Source organism: Terrapene carolina, unplaced genomic scaffold (genome assembly GCF_002925995.2).
Source record: "Terrapene carolina triunguis isolate 2854851 unplaced genomic scaffold, T_m_triunguis-2.0 Scaffold58, whole genome shotgun sequence".
Taxonomy (NCBI): Eukaryota; Metazoa; Chordata; order Testudines; family Emydidae; genus Terrapene; species Terrapene triunguis.
In genome coordinates, this window is record NW_020664409.1 from 70,791,370 (window position 1) to 70,812,824 (window position 21,455).

A 21,455-nucleotide genomic window follows, 5' to 3' on the forward strand; every position below is an offset into this window, starting at 1 on the left:
GAGATGAATCAGTACTGGCTGAACTCCGAAGCAGTAAACGAAATGGCAAAATATTAGAGAAGGTCTCCAAGGCCATGAAGGACAGAGGCCATAACAGGGACACACAGCAGTGCCGCGTGAAAATTAAGGAGCTAAGGCAAGCCTACCACAAAGCCAGAGAGGCAAACGGAAGGTCCGGGGCTGAGCCGCAAACATGCCGCTACTACGCAGAGCTGCATGCCATTCTAGGGGGTGCAGCCACCACTACCCCAACCGTGTGCTATGACTCCATCACTAGAGAAACACACAGGGAAGCGGGTTCTGGGGACGAGGAAGATGAGCATGAAGATAATGTAAATAGCTCACAGCAGCAAGGAAGCGGAGAAACCAGTTTCCCCAACAGCCAGGATATGTTTATCACCCTGGACCTGGAACCAGTAACCCCCGAACTCACCCAAGACCCTGAGGGCACACAGGGGACCTCTGGTGAGTGTACCTTTGTAAATATTACACATGGTTTAAAAGCAAGCGTGTTTAATGATTAATGATTAATTTGCCCTGGCAATCGCGGCCAGTACAGCTACTGGAAAAGTCTGTTAACGTGTATGGGGATGGAGTGGAAATCCTCCAGGGACATCTCCAGAAAGCTCTCCTTCATGTACTCCCAAAGCCTTTGCAAAAGGTTTCTTGGGAGGGCTGCTTTATCCCGTCCACCATGGTAGGACACTTTACCACGCCAGGCCAGTAGCACGTAGTCTGGAATCATTGCATAACAAAGCATGGCAGCGTATGGTCCCGGTGTTTGCTGGCATGCAGACAACATCCATTCCTTATCGCTCTTTGTTATCCTCAGGAGAGTGATATCATTCACGGTCACCTGGTTGAAATGGCGCAATTTTATTAAGGGGACATTCAGAGGTGCCCCTTCCTGGTCTGCTGAACAGAAATATTCCCCGCTGTTAGCCACGCGGTGAGGGGGAGGGGTGAAGTGATCATCCCAGAGAATTGGGTGTGTGTGGGGGGGGAATTAGTTGGGTTTGTGCTGCATGTTAACCGTGAAACCGCAGCCCCTCCTTTTACATTGCAAACCCATTTTAAACGGCCAACCCAACGGGGCCTTGGTATGGTTAATGATAGCAGTACTCTTTGAAACCATCCCCACATGTTAAGAAGGTTAAAAAAGCCAAAAGACTGTGTCTTACCATGGCTGCCTGCAAGCTGAAATCTGTGACCTGGCACTGCGTGAGTGATCTCTCACACCAAGCAGGCAGGCCCTCAATATAAGAGGAAAAATGCGACCTTGTAACGAAAGCACATCTGCTGTGTTATGTGAACAGCAAAATGTAACGTGAAAGAGTGTACCCATTGTTCTCTAAAATGTATCTTTTTTAAACACCTCTCCCCTTCTCCTCCACCAGCTGCAAATGTATCTCCTTCCCAGAGGCTAGTGAATATTCGAAAACGTAAGCGAAGGACACGTGATGAAATGTTTACTGAACTACAGACTGCCTCCCACGCTGACAGAGCACAGCAGAATGCGTGGAGGCAGTCAATGACTGATTATCGAAAAGCCCAATATGAGCGAGAGGAGAGGTGGCGGGCTGAATCGCGGGCTGAGGAGGAGAGGTGGCGGGCTGAATCGCGGGAGGAACAGAGGAAGTTGCGGGCTGAAGATGAGAGGTGGCGTCAGCTTGCACACAGAAAGCAAGAGTCCATGCTCCGGCTGCTGGAGCATCAAACTGATATGCTACAGCGTATGGTTGAGCTGCAGGAAAGGCAGCAGGAGCACAGACCGCCGCTACAGCCCCTGTGTAACCAACAGCCCTCCTCCCCAATGCTACAGCGTATGGTTGAGCTGCAGGAAAGGCAGCAGGAGCACAGACTGCCGCTACAGCCCCTGTGTAACCAACAGCCCTCCTCCCCAAGTCCCATTGCCTCCTCACCCAGACGCCCAAGAACACGGTGGGGGGGGCCTCCGGCCACACAGTCACTCCAGCCCAGATGATTTCCCGAGCAATAAGTGTTAAAGTTTTAAACTGCAGTGTGTCCTTTTCCTTCCCTCCTCCCCCACCCATCCCGGGCTACCTTTGCAATTATCCCCCTAGTTGTGTGATGAATTAATAAAGAATGCATGAATGTGAAGTAACAATGACTTTATTGCCTCTGCAACTGGTGCTTGAAGGGGGGAGGGTAGGGGAGGGTGGGGTGGTTGGTTTACAGGGAAGTAGAGTTAACCGGGTGGGGGGGGAGGGGCGGAGGGTTCATCAAGGAGAAACAAACAGACGTTTCACTCCGTAGCCTGGCCAGTCACAAAACTGGTTTTCAAAGCTTCTCTGATGCGCACAGCGCCATGCTCTGCTCCTCTAACCGCCCTGGTGTCTGGCTGCACGTAATCAGCGGCCAGGCGATTTGCCTCAACCTCCCACCCCGCCATAAATGTCTCCCCCTTACTTTCACAGATATTGTGGAGCGCACAGCAAGTAGCAATAACAATGGGGATATTCTTTTCGCTGAGGTCTGAGCGAGTCAGTAAGCTGCGCCAGCGCGCTTTTAAACGCCCAAATGCACATTCCACCACCATTCGGCACTTGCTCAGCCTGTAGTTGAACAGGTCCTGACTCCTGTCCAGGCTGCCTGTGTACGGCTTCATGAGCCATGGCATTAAGGGATAGGCAGGGTCCCCAAGGATCACGATAGGCATTTCAACATCCCCAACGGTTATTTTCTGGTCCGGGAAGAAAGTCCCTTCCTCCAGCTTTCTAAACAGAGCAGACTGCCTGAAGACGCGAGCATCATGTACCCTTCCCGGCCAGCCCACGTTGATGTTGGTGAAACGTCCCTTGTGATCCACCAGGGCTTGCAGCAGCATTGAAAAGTACCCCTTGCGGTTTATGTACTCGGTGGCTTGGTGCTCCGGTGCCAAGATAGGGATATGGGTTCCGTCTATGGCCCCACCACAGTTTGGGAATCCCATTGCAGCAAAGCCATCCACTATGGCTTGCACGTTTCCCAGAGTCACTACCCTTGCTATCACCAGGTCTCTCATTGCCCTGGCAACTTGGATCACAGCAGCCCCCACAGTAGATTTGCCCACTCCAAATTGATTCCCGACTGACCGGTAGCTGTCTGGCGTTGCAAGCTTCCACAGGGCTATCGCCACTCGCTTCTCCACTGTGAGGGCTGCTCTCATCCTGGTATTCTGGCGCTTCAGGGCAGGGGAAAGCAAGTCACAAAGTTCCATGAAAGTGCCCTTACGCATGCGAAAGTTTCGCAGCCACTGGGAATCGTCCCACACCTGCAGCACGATGCGGTCCCACCAGTCTGTGCTTGTTTCCCGGGCCCAGAATCGGCGTTCCACAGCATGAACCTGCCCCATTAACACCATGATTTCCACATTGCTGGGGCCTGTGCCTTGTGAGAGGTCTAGGTCCATGTCCATTTCCTCATCACTCTCGTCGCCGCGCTGCAATCGCCTCCTCCTCCTCCTCGCCTGGTCCTGGTTTTGTTTGGCATGTCCTGGCTCTGCATATACTCCAGGACAATGCGTGTGGTGTTCATAGTGCTCATAATTGCCGCGGTGATCTGAGCGGGCTCCATGATCCCAGTGCTAGCTATGGCGTCTGGTCTGAAAAAAGGCGCGAAAGTAGTATCTGACGGACCAGGGGAAGGAGGGAGGGAGGGTCGAGTGACGACATGGCATACAGGTACAGGGAATTAAAATCAAGAAAGGTGGCTTTGCATCAGGGAGAAACACAAACAACTGTCACACAGAATGCCCCCCCCCCCCCAAAGATTGAACTCAAAAGCCTGGGTTTAGCAGGAGGAAGGGGGGGAAGCAAATGAATACAGAATAAATCTATTTTTTACATCTTAAGACGACGGTGCAGCATGACTGATAGCCCTTGGCATTTTCTGGGTGCTTGGCAGCAAATACTGGGCGCTTGGCAGTTAGCCTTCAGGTCTATTGCACGATCTGATACCCAGTATGACAACGATGGATACCAGTCGTAATATACTATCTACTGCCCAAAAGGCAAGGGGTTGCTGCTGTGTAGCAATGTTGCCCCATCCTGCGCATAATACGTCTGATAACCATCATCATCAAGGCAAGGGAGCTGGTGCAATGCAGCCCCACGGCTGCCAGCCCCATGTCTGCCAGCACCCAGATCGCCCTCGGCCTCTTCTGGGTGCTTAGCAGAAAACTGGGTGCTTTGCAGAAAATAGTACACTACGACTGATAACCATCATTGTCTGCCCAGGTGCCCATGATTGACAGCCACTGCTGTCCGACGAGGACGGTTACCAGTCGTAATAAACCATCTACTGCCAAAAGGCAAGGGGTCTGGTGCAATGCAGCCCCACGGCTGCCAGCCCCACGGCTGCCGGCACCCAGATCGCCAATGAAGGCTACCAGTCATGCTGCACCGTCTACTGCCAAAAGGCAGTTAGCTGCTGCTGCTGTGTAGCAATGCAGTCCCACGTCTGCCGGCACCTAGATGACATATGGTGACGGTGAGCTGAGCTGAGCGGGCTCCATGCTTGCCGTGGTATGTTGTCTACACAGGTAACCCAGGTAAAAAGGCGCGAATCTATTGTCTGCCGTTGCTGTGACGGAGGGGGAGGGGCCTGACGACATGTACCCAGAACCCCCCGCGGCACTGTTTTGCATCATCCGGGCATTGGGATCTCAACCCAGAATTCCAATGGGCGGCGGAGACTGCGGGAACTGTGGGATAGCTACCCATAGTGCAATGCGCCGGAAGTCGACGGTAGCCTCGGTACTGTGGACGTGGTCCGCCGACTAGAGCACTTAGAGCATTTTATGTGGGGACACACACAATCGGCTGTATACAACCGATTTCTATAAAACCGGCTTCTATAAATTCGACCTAATTTCGTAGTGTAGACATACCCTAGGGCTAAGTCTCATGCCTGTCTTTTTTTCCAGGCAAATATGCTAGCTTCCAGCTAAACCCTAGTGAGGATACTGAACCCAAGGCAGTGCTAATCAGGGAAGGAAGGCTGTTAATAAAAACATGCCTGGAAAGTTTTATTGTGTTTTGACTCTTATTTAAGCATGGTTTAAAGTTCATCATAAAGAGAGGATCAAAAATCCCTGTAGAGAGGGAAAACAGACCAGTGAGGGCTTGTTTTCCTGTTTGTTACACTAAGCATGCTAGAGCTCAAAAAGTCTCAAGTCTACTAATCTAAAGACTGAAATCATAAGCCTCAAATTTTGTTACAATGCACCTAAACAAATCACAGAAAAAATGTTATGCCACACTACCCTTACCTGTTTGTTTGCTAAGAGGTGTCCATCCAGTGACTTGCATGCTCCACCCCTCATCCATCTGAGAGAAATATAAAATCAGAACATGCTCAGTAAGAGGAGAGCATTCTTGTGGTGACAGTTGTGTGTTTGGGAAGGTTTTTTCAGCATGCTGAGGGGTAATGGTGGACCTCCCTTTAAGAGGGAGAAGATCTCCAGCCTATAAAAGGGTGGCTAGCTCAGTTCAAGTCAGACCAGACCTATAAAATGGAAAGGACAAATCTGACAGTTTGCTAAGTATACAATGCTCAGATAACACAGTGAGGGCAAAATATATTATTAGTAGTAGTATTACCATAGTGACTATGGCTCTTAGTCATTGACAAGGACCCATTGTGCTAGGTGCTGTACAAACACAGATCAAGATAGTCTCTGCCCCAAAGAGCTTACAATCTAAGTAATATATAAACAAAAGAGGCATAATGCTAGACTAAAGACATTTGCGTTTCTTTTCCTATTATTAGAATTTATTAAAGCAATGGTTCTCAAACTTATTTGCTCAGGCTCCCCTTCTTTGTCTGTAGTCATTTATGCCCTCATCCCCAAGTACATATACCACCACCCAGCTCTGAAGGCAGGGTGGAGAGCAGTGGCTGCTGGTTGGATGCCCAGCTCTGAAGGCAGTGCTGCGCTAGCAGCAGCACAGAAGGGTGGCAATGTGAAAAGTGATATAGACATAGTGCCCCACTGCCACCCTGAGGCTGACAGCCAGAGCCCCGCTGCCTCCCCATGAGGCATTGTGGGGGAAGAAGAGTCCACGCCTGGGCTGCCTCCCCTTGAGGGATTGAGAGGAGAGCCCAAGCCCAGGTGGCGGGGTTCTGGCGGTCAGCCCCAGCGCGGTGGGGCTCCGTCCATCCTCTTTCTCCCCACCTCCCAGGTGTGCACGGCCCTTCTGGTCCAGCCCCAGCCATCCAGGGATGACAGCCACAGCTCTTTTTAAAAAAATAAAATAAATAAAAGCACACAGCTCGGGCCTCACTTGACACATTCCCACACCTCTCTTGGGAGACCTGCCCCATAGTTTGAGAAGTGCTGGATTAAAGGGATGAGATTCCATCCTTGTACTTCACTAAAAAGGTAGAAACCAGAGGTTTTTTTAAACACAGTTAGGCTTGGATGGATTAGATTTTTATCGATAAATGTCAATTCCACCATATGCACACAGACCAACAAAAAATTTCCATCAATAATAATCAAAAATTACAGATAGGAAAAGTAAGAAAAATGCTTATGAGAACTTATTAGAGATTGATTTAAGGATATTTGCTTTGTATCTTTTGACAGGTGATGTTGGTCATTTGTTGTTTTAACAGTTACAAAGCTTTAACTTTTGAATCTCAACAGCTAGTCATTAAATAATTATTGTCTGACTCCCAAATCTCCTATTATTTCCCCACAACTGTGAAAATTTAAATTGATAAAAACAAAAAAATGCTTAAAATAAACATTGATGATATTTGTTGAAATTAAAAAATTATCTTCAGTTGAATAACAGCAAGGATGTTTAGCTCATTTTGTGTAAGTCTGTGAGCTAGTGTTTGAATCACTACCCTCTAGCCTGACAAAATTTAATGTGATACTATTTTGCCTGGGAATGAACTACAGTAGAACCTCAAAGATCCAAACACCAGAGTTACGGACTGACCTGTCAACCGGACACCATGTGAAACAAGAAGTAACCAATCCAGCAGCAGCAGAGACAAAAAAAAAAAAAAAAGGCAAATACTATACTGTGCCTGTATTGCATCTTAAAGGTAGACACATCTGGGCTGCCTGTCCCCACCCCCACCCCACGCCTGGGGTAGCCACTTACAGCTAGGAGGTGAAGACACTGGGGCTGCCAGCCCAAGGCAGGCAGAGCCAGCAGAGCGGGAGCACCACAGGGGTCTGCACCACTTTCACCCTCACCCCCAGCCCCCTGGCTGGCAGGGGGATGTGTTGTTTTTACTCCCCCCCCCCCACAGCCGGGAGGGGGACAAACTTGCAAACTCAGTCCGACCCAGGGAACGAAGCTGCCTGCAAGGAAGCTACCAGAGCTGAGGAGGGAGCTCAGCTGCTGCTGGAGCCTGCCCTGGAGTATCAGCTGCTGAAGCCCAAATTGTGCTTTGTTCAGAGTTACGAACATTTCAGTCTTACGGACAACCTCCATTCCTTCCATAACTCTGAGGTTCTATTGTATATAGGAAAGACAGATTAAGTGACAGAAGTGGAGGAGCTGCACTATACCTCAAGATTCCATAGAAAATGAGTGACGCAGACAACACAGTAAAATTTGTATGGAAAAGAATCTCATGTCATTAGAAGATATGTAGGATTATAATATCAGCTTCTGGATCAGGAAAAACATAGTGAGTCTGATTCTCAGCTCTGGCTGAGTAGCACTCAGGAGAGGACCCACGATGAGGAACAAAAGGCTACCTTTATGATTCACCAATTCTGGGACTGGTCAGCCCCTAGCATGTGTTGGAGCAAGCTCAGGGCTGCTCTAACTTACACTTGGTTTCCTATGGCTGGGGCTGTTGTTCTAGTAACAGTGAATAACCACATCTCCTTATTCTTGGACTTTCCCACTCCACCAGGAGCTGTACCATCCCAGCATTGCTCTTAAGAAAGGGGAGCTTCCTGTTGGTGTGATCCACTGACTTTACTTCCCCTTGGCAAAATAATGCAAAGGACCTGTAGCATGATGAAAAATCAGGTCCACTGAGTTTGTCTTGGTTTGGGAGATCAAATTGGAAACCATATCTAGTAAAACAATAATAATGGGCAACTTCAGCTAAACACAAATAAACTGGTCATATCTCATGCCAGAACAAGGTTTGGAGAAGCAATAAACAATTGTTTCTTGGAATAGCTTTCTTTAAACCTGGTGAATGTGGGGCGAGGACAATATCAATTTAGGATTGGAGCTAGTAAAACATATTCCAACAGAACAATTATCCATCAGAGAGAGCTGATTCTATGGAATGGACATGACGCACTATAACAGACATCATATGGAAATGCAGTTGGAGAAAGAAAATATGAACGTTTTGTAATATTTGGGAATGGTTGACTATGTTATGGACAAATGTACCATCACACAAGGGCCAAGAGATGGAAAAGCAAACCAGAATGCTACCTGCTACAAAAAAGAGTCTACAACATACCAAAGCATTCTTCAGTAACACTGAACTGCATGCTTGTCATAAGAAAAATCCTAAATTGTTTGAAAATATAAAACTTAAAGAGCACATAGAAAAAGGAAGAACTGATTTGTTTCCCCAATTTAGCAGATATTTGGTATGCCAGTGGTGCCACCTGCTGGTCACTTTCTGATTCATTCTGGATGTTTTATTTTGTTGTGCTACTGTATGTAGTTACTGACCACCTCTTCACAGTGTACAGTGTTCTATTCTTCATGCAACAGGAAATAACGAAACAGGGTGGATTCATTGCCTGTTACAGTTTAGGGTGTAATCTGAGCACAGTTTTCAAACAAAGCAGTAATAAAATCTCCACATCTCACATTTGGATGTTCAAATAATCTATAAGTATCCTTTTTTGCAGTGCACATCCAGTTGCCAATTTGAGCATCCAAATGCAGAATTACAAATCATATCAAGACTTACATATTTGAAAACTAGCTCCTGAGTATGAGGTTTATAGAATGCACTAAAGCAGATGGATTGGCATATGTTCCATGGGATACTTTATGCCACCATGGACTGGTAGGTGAATCCATGGCAAACTGTCTAAGACAACTGGAGGAATAAACCCAAAAGTAGACAATACATGAGGGGAAAAGTTTTTTCTGAGAATGTGGGCTGTCAGGCAGGGACTGTTTTTGTGTTGTTTGTTAGTACAGTAGCTAGTACAATGTGATCCTATTCCACATGTGGGGTCCCTAGGTGCCATCACAACAGAAATACATGATAAAAAGATAGTTTTTAAAAGTGTATGAGCAACAGACAGTGACCATTCTATCTTTATGCCACATATGGCTGCTTGCTTCCAAAACACCTAAGGTCTATCCTGCTTTAATGAACTTCTCGCCTCTGGAAAACGAACCTGCACAAGTGAAGCAGCATCATTTAGGCCAAGATTTTCAGAAGTGACTAATGATTTAGATGCCTTAATTTCTGGGTATCCCACTCTGAGGCACTTTACCCAGGAGGCTTGATTTTAGAGCGTGGGTAATCAGCCCTTTCTGATAATAGGACTCTTTTAACCCGTCTCAAATTGGACACATAAGTACTGAGGCATCTGTGTCACTACTCATTCTTGAAAATCTTGTCCTTACTTCACAAATTACTTCACTTGCTCTCTGTGGGAAACACTGTATTATGCTGGTTTACTGTGCAGCACAGTTGGATTAGCTTCTATAATACTGAACCATGCTTTTTGAGATAAAGTACCCTAGCATTTGGAACAGTACGAGAAATTAATTTTGTAAATAAGAGTCCATTATAACAGTTCTAATTTTAAAGGTTATAAATAAAAATTCTGCTTAAAAATACCATGCAGTATATCACAGATAAGAGTAGAAAAGAGCTCAAGTCATTAGCAAAACAGATGCCTCTAACTCCATATATTTTTCCCTCAGACTATCCAGGTATATCCTTTTTACAGAAATCACTGAGTTTTGTTCAATCACTCTACAGTAGTTTGGGAAAAGTGTGCTTGCTAATTCTGTCCTACAACTCTTAGTGTTTCCATACAGAAGCTTTCAAGCGAATCCCGCTTCATCATTTATGAGTTCTGGGAGAACAGCAGTGCCTGGAATAGGCAAGTAGTGAGATTACCTTTTGCATTTCAGGTTGTTTAGAAGGTTAGAAAATAACTGCATGAAAGTATTGGAATATAAAGATATAAATATCTTTCATTAATGTACTTGATCTACTTTCCAATTAAATGCCATTAAGAATGCTTCATAACAGTTCAGTTTTTTTCTGCATTGAGCTTAAAACACTATTTGAATATCTATTGGAAAGACATGCGATAGTCTGACTTGAATAGACAGAGACTGAAGGTGGAGAGATATAGAGTTAGGAGTCATCAGAATGATGCTGGCAGAGAGCTAATGCAGGGTGGACAAGGAGCCAAAAGGAGACAGACAGGTTGCAGTGCTGCAACATATTTACGCACATGTGTAACTTTAGGCATGTGAGTGGTCACTGGTGCCTTCCCCCAAGGTTTCCCACCCCTACCACAAAAGCCCAGCAGGCTTCCAGTCTCTCTTCAGGACCTTGGAGGATATCACACCCAGAGGATTTCCCACCAGCTGGAGGCAAAGATTTAGGGAAGTGGGAAGAGGTGGAGATTTTATTCTGAACTGAGTTTTATAAAAAGGATCAGGCCCACCAATCTGAAGATGGAATCCATTGTTTTGGGGTTTTCTGCAGCCTAATATCCTGCTTACAGAATCTAGCCCAATGAGTTCAGAGAAGGTGCATTTACCTTCAGCAACAGTAATAGGAAGAATTGAAAAGGCACTTCAACATCATTGGAATAGACGAATCGCCATACAGAATCAGACCAAAGCTTCATTTAGTTCAGTTTCCAGTACCAGATGCTGCCAAGGAAGATGCCAGAATGCCACTGCAGGCTGAGATGGGATAATATGCCCCATACATTAGGTCTAATCCTGGTCTCTAATAGTTAGAGATTGACTAAAGCCCTGAAACACGTTTAATATCCCTTCTGATTTTTTTTTTTAATTATAATTATGAATTTCTGGGTATTCTTCATAGCCATATAAATATTCAGTCCTTTTAAATCTTGTTAAATTCTCATCACTTATATATTTACAGTCATCTCCAAATGAACTACAGCAAGACATTCCAAAGGAGTAACGTGGACTTCTTGGAAACTCCAGAACTCATGACAACTATGCTAGTACCTGGTAATTATCAAGTTTTTCACAATACTTTACTTGCTTCAATATGAAGACTTCCCATTGACTAGAATGTTCCATATGTGGAATAACTGCAGAATTTTCCCTTATTCAACACTCTTTTGTAGTTTTGCCTCTCTTTTGCTCTTTTTTTTCTTTTTCATTAAGCATCATGGGTTTGTATACAGTAATACAATTGTTAAACACATCAGTAATACCGTGTTTCCCCGAAAGTAAGACATCCCCTGAAAATAAGACCTACTTCCAGTTTTGCCTCTCGCTGTAATATAAGGCATCCCCCGAAAATAAGACCTCCCAGATAATAAGGCCACCCCGGAATATTAGGCCCCGAAGCTCCAGGAAAAATAAGACCTCCCCTGAAAATAAGACCTAGCGCATCTTTGGGAGCAAAAATTAATATAAGACACTGTCTTATTTTCGGAGAAACAGGGTAGGAACATTCACAATACTTCCTCCTATTGGAGAAAAGGTAAGAGTATTACAAATTAAGTATTAAACTAACAAATATGGTACATTAGAATATCCAGAATATGAAGAGTTCCTTTGTAAATAGTAACATCCTGTTGCTTTGAACTGTTTTTGCACTACTGGTTGAAAAATATTTAGGCAGAAAATATGTTTGCTTTCTGATAAAGAGCTAGATTTCAATTTAATTGCATCTGCTTATATTACATTGACTGAAAGAGTGGTCTTAATTTACCACCCAATTGTGCATATTTCCTGCAACTTTTCTCCAAACTCCATTCTGAAAAGCTGAGGTGCTGAAGATTCCCGAATTACAATTAATATTATTTGTATTACAGTAGCACCTAGTACTATGTGGTATACATGCACCTTATAAGAGAAACTTCCTGTCCCAAAGAGCTTACAGTCTAAGTAGACAAGAACAACAATGAATGGAGCAAGCATTAAGTACTTTGTCCAAGGTCATACAGAAAATCTGTGGCAGAGCTTGAAATTGAACCCAGATCTCCTATTGTAGGAATTGGGCCAGTCCCTATCCAATGCCTAACCTCTAGACCACTTTTTCTCTCCAGTAGAGTAACTGGGCCAAATCCTGAGGTTTTTCCATCAAGCAAACTCCCATACACAAACTCCACTGACTTCAATGAGAGTTTGCCTGAGTAAGGAATGAGTAAACCCTAACCAAGCAATGTCCAATATTGGTCCAATAATTTAGTAATATAATGCACTATTTCCCTCTGCATGATAGCGTCAGATTACATTGTGCCAATAGCTGGACTGGAATTCAGTAAGGGTTGGAGAAAGAAGAAATAGTGGTGTTCCAATCATGGCTGGGGAAAGTATGTTTAGCATCAAATCAAATGTATATATCATTTATAAATGTTTAAATATAAAGATCAGTCTGAAATTGAATTTAAAACATGATGTTTAAAGCATGCACTCTGCCTTTTAAATGGGATTTTAGTCTACAGCATTCCTCCTGGTAGATTATTACCATGGCAACCAGAGTATTGCTCAACGTAAATTCCTTACTCAAAAATAATATAGGAAAGTAATATTTAGGATATGCATAGTTTAATTTTCACAATGTATAGGTTATATTTTCTTTTAGAAATATATATACCTATGTTAAGTTGTTTTTCAGTAAGTGCAGTAATTGCAGCATAAGGATCTTCATACAAATTTGTATTCAAAGGAAAGAAAAGGCTTAAGAGAGAGCAAAAATGATGGCTGTAAGGAAATTACTATATTTTATGTTACAGTCACATACAATGTAGACTGAGACCGGTTTAAAACTCAGTGAAGAATAGAAATAACTCTGCTACTAGCAACTGCAATTTTGTAATTGATGTAACCCAGAAAAGCCCAACTCAGATACAGCTACGGCTTTTCAGTATCATCCTTTTTAACCCAATTTTCCAGCTGAGTTGACCAAGGAGATGAACTGACTTCTCCAAGGTTACATACTGAATCTGTGACTCAATAAAGATTACAAGCCTTCTCTTATGTGAGTAATCCAGTTCATGTCAATAGGAATACACTCACCAGGATAAGGACTACTCACAAGAGTGAGGGGTTTGCAGGAATGATATCTGGGATCCTCCTTGCAACACTAGCCAGTGGAGTCAGTAGATTCTGATCACTGTCATTTGACAGGGGTATCACCCTTTTGAAACCTTGACCCATGTCATGTGACTGGGTATTAATCAACAGAGGGTCCTGTGGCACCTTTAAGACTAACAGAAGTATTGGGAGCATAAGCTTTCGTGGGTAAGAACCTCACTTCTTCAGATGCAAGTAATGGAAATCTCCAAAGGCAGGTATAAATAAGTATGGAGATAACGAGGTTAGTTCAATCAGGGAGGGTGAGGTGAGGACCGTCACTACGCAAGAGGATAAATGGACACAAGTCAGATATCAGGAATGGCAATATACAAAAACCTGTAGGAGACTTAACCTCCCTGGCCACACAATAGCAGATGTTAAGGTAGCCATCATACAGCAAAAAAACTTCAGGACCAGACTCCAAAGAGAAACTGCTGAGCTCCAGTTCATTTGCAAATTTGACACCATCAGATCAGGATTAAACAAAGACTGTGAATGGCTATCCAACTACAGAAGCAGTTTCTCCTCCCTTGGTGTTCACACCTCTACTGCTAGCAGAGCACCTCTGTTAGTCTTAAAGGTGCCACAGGACCCTCTGTTGCTTTTTACAGATTCAGATTAACACGGCTACCCCTCTGATACTGGGTATTAATGGGAGATCAGTGACCAGGTCCACTTGCTCCAGGCTCTCTATCAGGTTGCCATGAACCACTTAGTACCAACTTTGATGAATTCTTCTTACCCTACATTGGAAAGGGCAGAATTCCCAGCACAGTTGGAGCACTTTTTGCAACAAAACTGACACTCATGTACCTGACTGTGATGTTCATAAAGCAGGAGTCTGGCCTCAGCACTGGGTCAGCGAAGATCAGTGCTTCATGATGCATTCACAGTGCTCCACCTCATTGCCCATACAATTCCAACTGCTTAAGTGAGGGCAGAGAGCTGCAGGCTGCTATTTGGACTCAGATGGACCAAAGGAATCAGCTGATTCCAAATACATTTTCACTACAGAGAAGTACAAAGGCAGTGAATCTACAAGAGAGGATCCAGTTCTTATGGAAATAGTCCAAGACCACTGATTTTGATTTAAAACTGGGACAGGAATCTGCAGGAATCACAACTGAAAGTTTCCTGGGCCAGGTACTTTTGCCCAATGAGGCTGTTGTTCCTTACACCCTATTTTAGATCAGCTGATGAAGAAGGTGGAGACACCTCACTCAGCTACCCTTGCTTTGAAGGCTATTGCGAAAGAGTACATCTTCCCCAAGGTCAATCACCAGTTATGTCCCCCATCCTCCATGCAAGAGCCTTGCAGTGGAGATGACCATAGCTAGAGGGAAGACCTACTATGTTACTGGTACCATACAACTGGATGCTGAGCCGTGGGATTGGGATTCATTTGGACAAATTGTTTACCAAACCACTGTTGCAGTCTTAAGCATTATAGAAAACTAGACTTTCATGGCCAAAGTTGGGTGGATCTAAGAAAAGAAGCCTCTGTTCTGATCAATTTCCTTCTCCAAGGCAAATATTGGGAATTTAAGAAGCTAGACTACAAAGGTGTAAACTATTGCACTAAAAGCTCTCTCTCCCTCCTCCACTGTTCTGCTCAGCTCCCCCACCAACTTCTCCTGGACTACCACTCTCCTCCCCTGATTAAGCAAGTTCTGCCCTAGAAAATGCACATCTCCGATTATCTTTGGTGGGAACTGAACACAGAAAGAACAGTTTAATACTATTTCTTTAGACTAGCAGAATAATAGATTATAGATAATCTATTTAGGGTTTCAAGAAAGGGTTTGGGGGAGAAGGGAGGAAGACAGAGGAATACTGTAAAAATAAAATAAAGATTGGTCAGTAAATATTTTTTTTTCCTTTTCAGCTTCATGGTGGGTCCTGAACAACAACTAGAAGCTTTCATTGTGGGTCCAAGTAATGGTAAATGTTATATTTGCATTCAAACAGCATCCATACACCAGTCGATAGGTGCTATAGCTAATGGACTGTGATGTAACATTGTTTATCACAGGCACAATCTTTTCCATTTTAAAATATGGAAAAATTATGTACGTGTTATATTCTCTCCTTGTGACTATTTTGGTGAACCATTTTTACAAGCTTACGTAAGTACATTTGTGGCCCTGCTAAATTGCTAGGTGCATGCGTGCGTGTGTGTGTGTGTGTGTGCGCTCAAGCCAGCCAAATTATTGTACAGAAATACGTCTCATAGAAATGGTCAGTGTTTGTGAGTGTTAAGTACTGGTTTTGACTGCTTTTATCTTTATGTTAATAAATAGTTACTCCAAGCTTCCACGTTGTCCTCTTTTCAAAGAAAATGGTATAACATTCCCATTTTCATGAGTTTCTAATTTTCTCTTTTAAATAGAAGTCACCAGGCTATGCGGTGTATTCCATGCTGGCAACTCTCCCTGCTAGCACAGAACCTCATACATGTATATATTAAGTCATTCAGAAGAGTAAAGGGCTGCTGCCTCCCCAGCAGGATTAACAGAATCAGAGAAACGTAGGGATGTCAAGAAGTCATCATGTCCAGGCCCCCGCTGAGGAGGGACCAAATAAACCTAGGCCATCCCTGACAGGGTGTTTGTCCAACCTGTTCTTAAAAACCTCTAATGATGGGGATTCCACAGCCTCCCTTAGAAGCCTATTACAGAGCATAACTATCCTTATATTTCAAAATTTTCCCTAACATCTAACCTAAATAGTCCTTGCTGCAGATTAAGCCTATTAATTCTTGTCCTATCTTCAGTGGACATGAAGAACAACTGATCACCATCCTCTGCATAACAGCCCTTAACATATGTGAAGACTTATCAGGTTCCCTCCCCCATCTTCTTTTTTCAAAACTAAATATGTCCATTTTTTTTTAACCTTTCCTCATAGGTCAGGTTTTCTACACCTTTTACCATTTTTGTTGCTTTCCTCTGGACTCGCTCCAATTTGTCCACCTCTTTCCTAAAGTGTGGCACCCACAACTAGAGACAGTACTGGAGCTGAGGCCTCACCAGTGCTGAGTAGAGCAGAACTTTCCCTTGTCTTACATACTACACTCCTGTAAATACACCCCAGAAAGTAATTAGCCTTTTTTTCCATGATTGCATCACATTGTTGACTGGTATTCAATTTGTGATCCACTACAACCTCCAGATCCTTTTCAGCAGCACTATCACCTAGCCCAGGGGTCTCAAACACCCAGCCTGTGGAGCCAGTTCCTGCGGCCCACCATAGGCACTGGCTCCCCGTCTCTGCAACTCCCCCCTTCCCCATTCCTCCCTCCCAGCGCGCTGCATCCCCACTCCTCCACCTACCTCCCAGCGCTTCCCACCGCCGGTGCTTAGGCTTTCCGGGGGAAGAAGGGGTCACGGTGTGCTCAGTGGAGGAGGCAGAGAAGGGGTGGGGATTTGGGGAAGGGGTTGGAATAGGGGCAGTGAGGGGATGGAGTTGGGGCGGAGACTTTGGGCAAGGGGTGGGAAGAGGCGGGGCAGGGAAGACATTGTTAGCTGAATCAGCAAAACATAACCCACCTCTGGCCCTGCTGCTGCAAGCTCCTACACACATGCTCTGGGGAGGAGGGCAGGCAGGCAGGCAGGCTCTTGGAGCTGCAGTTTAAAGCAGTGTTTACAGTCACTCTCACTCTGGGGTGGGGATGTCTGCTGTGTGCATTTCAATGAGCTGTTTCCACAGTTCTCTGAAGTTTACCCGAGTCAAACTGCCCAAGCTTGACAAACAGCCTTGCAGCACTTCGCTCCCAACCAAGCTATTGAGCCTGCTCTTCCTGCATCCCCAATCTTCCCCTCCAGCTATACCCTGACTCACACCAACTCTCGGCCAGCCGCTTCGCCACTCTTCAAATCTCCCCTCCCTCAAGGGAGGGCCAAACACACCCACCACTGAAATCCGTCCCCACTGATCCCATGCGCAGTGTGAAGCGCTGCAGGAGAAGGGAGCGGGGAAAGCAGCAGCAGTCAGTCACTGGGAAAAGCCCTTTTCCTTTAACACTGGGAGGGAGGGAAAGGGAAGGTGAATCAGAGAGAAATATCACGGGGGCAGGGGAGACTTTTAATAGCATACTATATTACTCTTCATTTTTTTCATTTTTGACTATACTTTTGCATCGTAGTCTGAAAAGGTTTCAGTGATGCAGCCCTCGGGCCCATGTACTAGTGCTCATGTGGCCCTTGTGGTGATTTGAGTTTGAGATCCCTGACCTAGCCAGTTATTCCCCATTATGTAGCTGTGCATTTGATTTTTCCTTTCTAAGTGAAGTGTGCTGCAATTATCTTTATTTAATTTAATCTTGTCGAATTCAGACCAATTCTCCAATTTGTCAAGGTCATTTTGAATTTCAATCTGGTCTCCCAACGTGCTTGCAACCCCTCCCAGCTTGATGCCATCTGCAAATTTTACAAGCATCCTCTTCACTCCACTGTCCAAGTCATTAATGAAAATATTGAATAGCAACAGCATCAGGTCTATCCCTTCTGGACCCCACTGGCTATACCCTCCTACTTTGACAGCAAACCATTGATAACTATTTTTTGAGTAGGATCTTTCAACCAGGTGTGGACCCACCTAGGTAATTTCACCTAGGCCATATTTCCCTAGTTTGCTTATGAGAATGTCATGAGAAACTATGATTAAAGCCTTACTAAAATCAAGATATATCATGGCTCCTGCTTCTCTCCTAGCCCCCAGGCTAGTAACCTTGTCAACAAAGGAAATTAGGTTGGTTTGGCATGATTTTCTCCTGACAAATCCATGTTGGTTATTGCTTATAATTAGGGCGGTCAAGCAATTAAAAAAATTAATGACAATCGCATGATTAATTGCACTGTTAAACAATAGAATACCATTTATTTAAATATTTTTGGATGTTTTCTACATTTTCAAATATATTGATTTAAATATAAAGAAGTTTGTTTACATTTCCAGGAGATAATACTGCCTGCTTCTTGCTTACAATGTCACCTGAAAGTGAGAACAGGTGTTTACATGGCACTGATCTGGCCAGCATAGCAAGATATTTACGTGCCAGATGCTCTAAAGATTCATGTGTCCCTTCATGCTTCAACCACCATTCCAGGGTACATGCATCTATGCTGACAGGTTCTGCTCTATAACAATCCAAAGTAGCGCAAACCAATGCATGTTCATTTTCATTATCTGAGTCAGATGCCACCAGCAAAAGGTTGATTTACTTTTTTGGTGGTTCGGATTCTGCAGTTTCTGCATTGCAGTGTTGCTCTTTTAAGACTTCTGAAAGCATGCTCCATACCTCATCCCTCTCAGATTTTGAAAGGCACTTCAGACTCTTAAACCGTGGGTTGAGTGCTGTAGCTATCTTTAGAAATCTCACATTGGTACCTTCTTTACGTTTTGTGAAATCTGCAGTGAAAGTGTTCTTAAAATGAACAACATGTGCTGGGTCATCCTCCGAGACTGCTATAACATGAAATATATGGCAGAATGCGGGTAAAACAGAGCAGGGGACATATAATTCTCCCCCAAGAAGTTCAGTTACAAATTTAATCAACGCATTATATTTTTAATGAGCATTATCAGCATGGAAGTATGTCCTCTGGAATGGTGGCCAAAGCTTGAAGGGGCATACGAATGATTAGCATATCTGGCAAGTAAATACCTTGCAATGCTGACTACAAAAGTTCCATGCAAATATCTGTTCTCACTTTCTGGTGACATTATAAATAAGAAGAGGGCAGGATTATCTCCTGTAAATATAAACAAACGTGTTTGTCTTGGCAATTGGCTGAACAAGAAGTAGGACTGAGTGGACTTGTAGGCTCTGAAGTACTACGTTGTTTTGGTTTTGAGTTCAGTTATGTAACAAAAAAAAAATCTACATTTGTAAGTTACACTTTCACGACAAAGATTGCACTACAGTACTTGTATGAGGTGAATTGAAAAAAACTATTTCTTTTGTTTATCATTTTTACAGCAAAAATATTTGTAATCAAAAAGAATATACACTTTGATTTCAATTACAACACAGAATACAATATATATGAAAATATAGAAAAACATCCAAAATATTTAATACATTTAAATTGGTATTCTATTGTTTAACAGTATAGTTAAAACTGCAATTAATCATAATTTTTTTTGAGTTAATCGCATGAGTTAACTGTGATTAATCGACAGCCCTACTTATAATCCTATTATCCTCTAGGTAATTACAAAGATTGTTTAATAATTTGTTCCAGTATCTTTCCAGATACCAAAGTTAGGCTGACTGGTCTATAATTCCGAGTCCTCCTTGTTCCCTTTCTAAAGATAGGTATTACGTTTACCCTTCACCAGTCCTGTGGACCTCACCCATCCTCTGTGAGTTCTTGAACATAATTGCTAATACACCTCTACCCCGATATAACGCTGTCCTTGGGAGCCAAAAAAAATCTTACCGCGTTATAGGTGAAACGGTGTTATATCGAACTTGCTTTGATCCGCTGGAGTGCGCAGCCCTACCCCCCTGGAGCACTGCTTTACCACGTTATATTCAAATTTGTGTTATATCGGGTTGCATTATATTGGGGTAGAGGTGTAGTTCCAAGATTGCTTCAGCTAGCTCCTTAAGTACCTGAGGATGAAATTCCTCAGGTCCTGTCAACTTGAATACATCCATCTTATCTAAACATTCTGTAACCTGTTCCTTCTCTATTTTGGCTTGTGTTCCTTCACCCTTCTTGTTAATATTATCTGATCACCACTCGCCTTTTTAGTTAAGGCAAACAAAATAGGCATGAATACCTCAGCCTTCTTGATGTCTTCGGTTATTAGCTCCCTCCCCACTATGTAGAGGACATACACTTTTCTTTGTCTTTCTTTCTCTTGCTCCTAATGTATTTAAAGAACCTCCTCTTAGTGCCTTTTATGTCTCTTGCTAGGTGTAATTCATTTTGTGCTTTAGCCTTTCTGATTCTCCCCCTACATGCTTATGATATTCTTTTGTACTCCCTTGTGACAATTCATCCATGTCTGCAAAAGAGCAGGACTCCTCCCACCAAGTACAACAATAGTGACAGTCAGAGCCCAAAGTGAAGCTTTGCAGACTCCACTAACAACGTTTGCTGGGAAAATTTTGTTTATAGTTTTTAAATATTGAGAGAAGTGGTATAGTAGGGAATGTTCTTTCCCTTCCCCTCTTGAGCAAAGAAGATAGGCCATTGTGGGATATGCACTCTTCCCCCCACAACAGTTTAGGGTTCAAAAGATGTCCTCTCTGTCCAGAGAAAGTTGGGACCTAAACCCATTTCCCACACAGCCAGTCATGGACTAGGAATATTTTGCACTAGAGCCTGGAGCTAAGCATCTACAGGAAAGAGTAAACTCCAGAGCCTAGACGCATGCCAACAAATGGAAACAGCCCTACTGCTCTGAGCAGTCAGCCCCTGGAGAGTGAGCAATATAATTGAGAGGCATGTGGCAGCTATTGGCCTTTTGCATAAACTTGAGTGTTTTGGAGGTAATTCTAGTCTCAGCTTTGGGCTGATCCCAAAAGTTCTGAGTGGGGTGGGGAGACAGAAAATGTGCAATATTTCAGAGAAATTTTATGTGCCTGCTATTTGTATTGGGACTGGATACAAGTAAAGCTGTACATTACTTTCACAGTATTCATCAAGTCTTATTTGGATCCAAACAGTGCAGTCCCTTAAGTCAGATATGAAATATTAATAAGGACAGTGTACCTCTACATAATTCTACAGCTGCTAAAGAAAAAGGGAGTTGAGGGAGTCAGCCTAAAACCAACACAACATTTGAAGATGTAGAAAGATTCGTTATTTCTTTTAGAAAACTGATGTACACGTTGACAAGTCTGTTTTAATTTGCCAGAAGCTGGGAATGGGCAACAGGGGGGATGGATCACTTGATGATTACCTGTTCCATTCCTTCCCTCTGGAGCACTTGACATTATCTACTGTCAGAAGACAGGATACTGGGCTAGATAAACCTTTGGTCTGACCCAGTATGGGTGTTCTTATGTATCCTAAGTGCACGTCTGCCACTGAAGCTAAGAACCCACCTATACAATAGAACAGCAACTCTAACTAGTGAAGTTTAATTTTCACATTCAACAGTAATTTCTTGTATACATGTAACAGTAATATCTTGAAGTTTAGAGTTCTAGAAGTCAGTGGAAGT

General features: G+C 43.7%; 2 protein-coding genes across 2 annotated transcripts in view; one reads left to right on the plus strand and one right to left on the minus strand.

The window, feature by feature from the left end:
- The window catches only part of NECAB1 (N-terminal EF-hand calcium binding protein 1), a 144,409-nt gene extending 129,165 nt beyond the window's left edge, over window positions 1-15,244 (plus strand). The window contains exons 11-13 of the mRNA XM_024201565.2: window positions 9,998-10,075; window positions 11,101-11,192; window positions 15,160-15,244. Coding sequence (XP_024057333.1) covers window positions 9,998-10,075; window positions 11,101-11,192; window positions 15,160-15,188 — 199 coding nt within the window. The 3' untranslated portion in view covers window positions 15,189-15,244. The remainder of the gene's footprint in view (window positions 1-9,997; window positions 10,076-11,100; window positions 11,193-15,159) is intronic.
- The window catches only part of CUNH8orf88 (chromosome unknown C8orf88 homolog), a 58,678-nt gene that overhangs the window by 8,463 nt on the left and 28,760 nt on the right, over window positions 1-21,455 (minus strand). Inside the window, exon 5 of the mRNA XM_026659085.1 lies at window positions 5,273-5,330. Within this exon, the coding sequence (XP_026514870.1) occupies window positions 5,273-5,330 (58 nt within the window). The remainder of the gene's footprint in view (window positions 1-5,272; window positions 5,331-21,455) is intronic.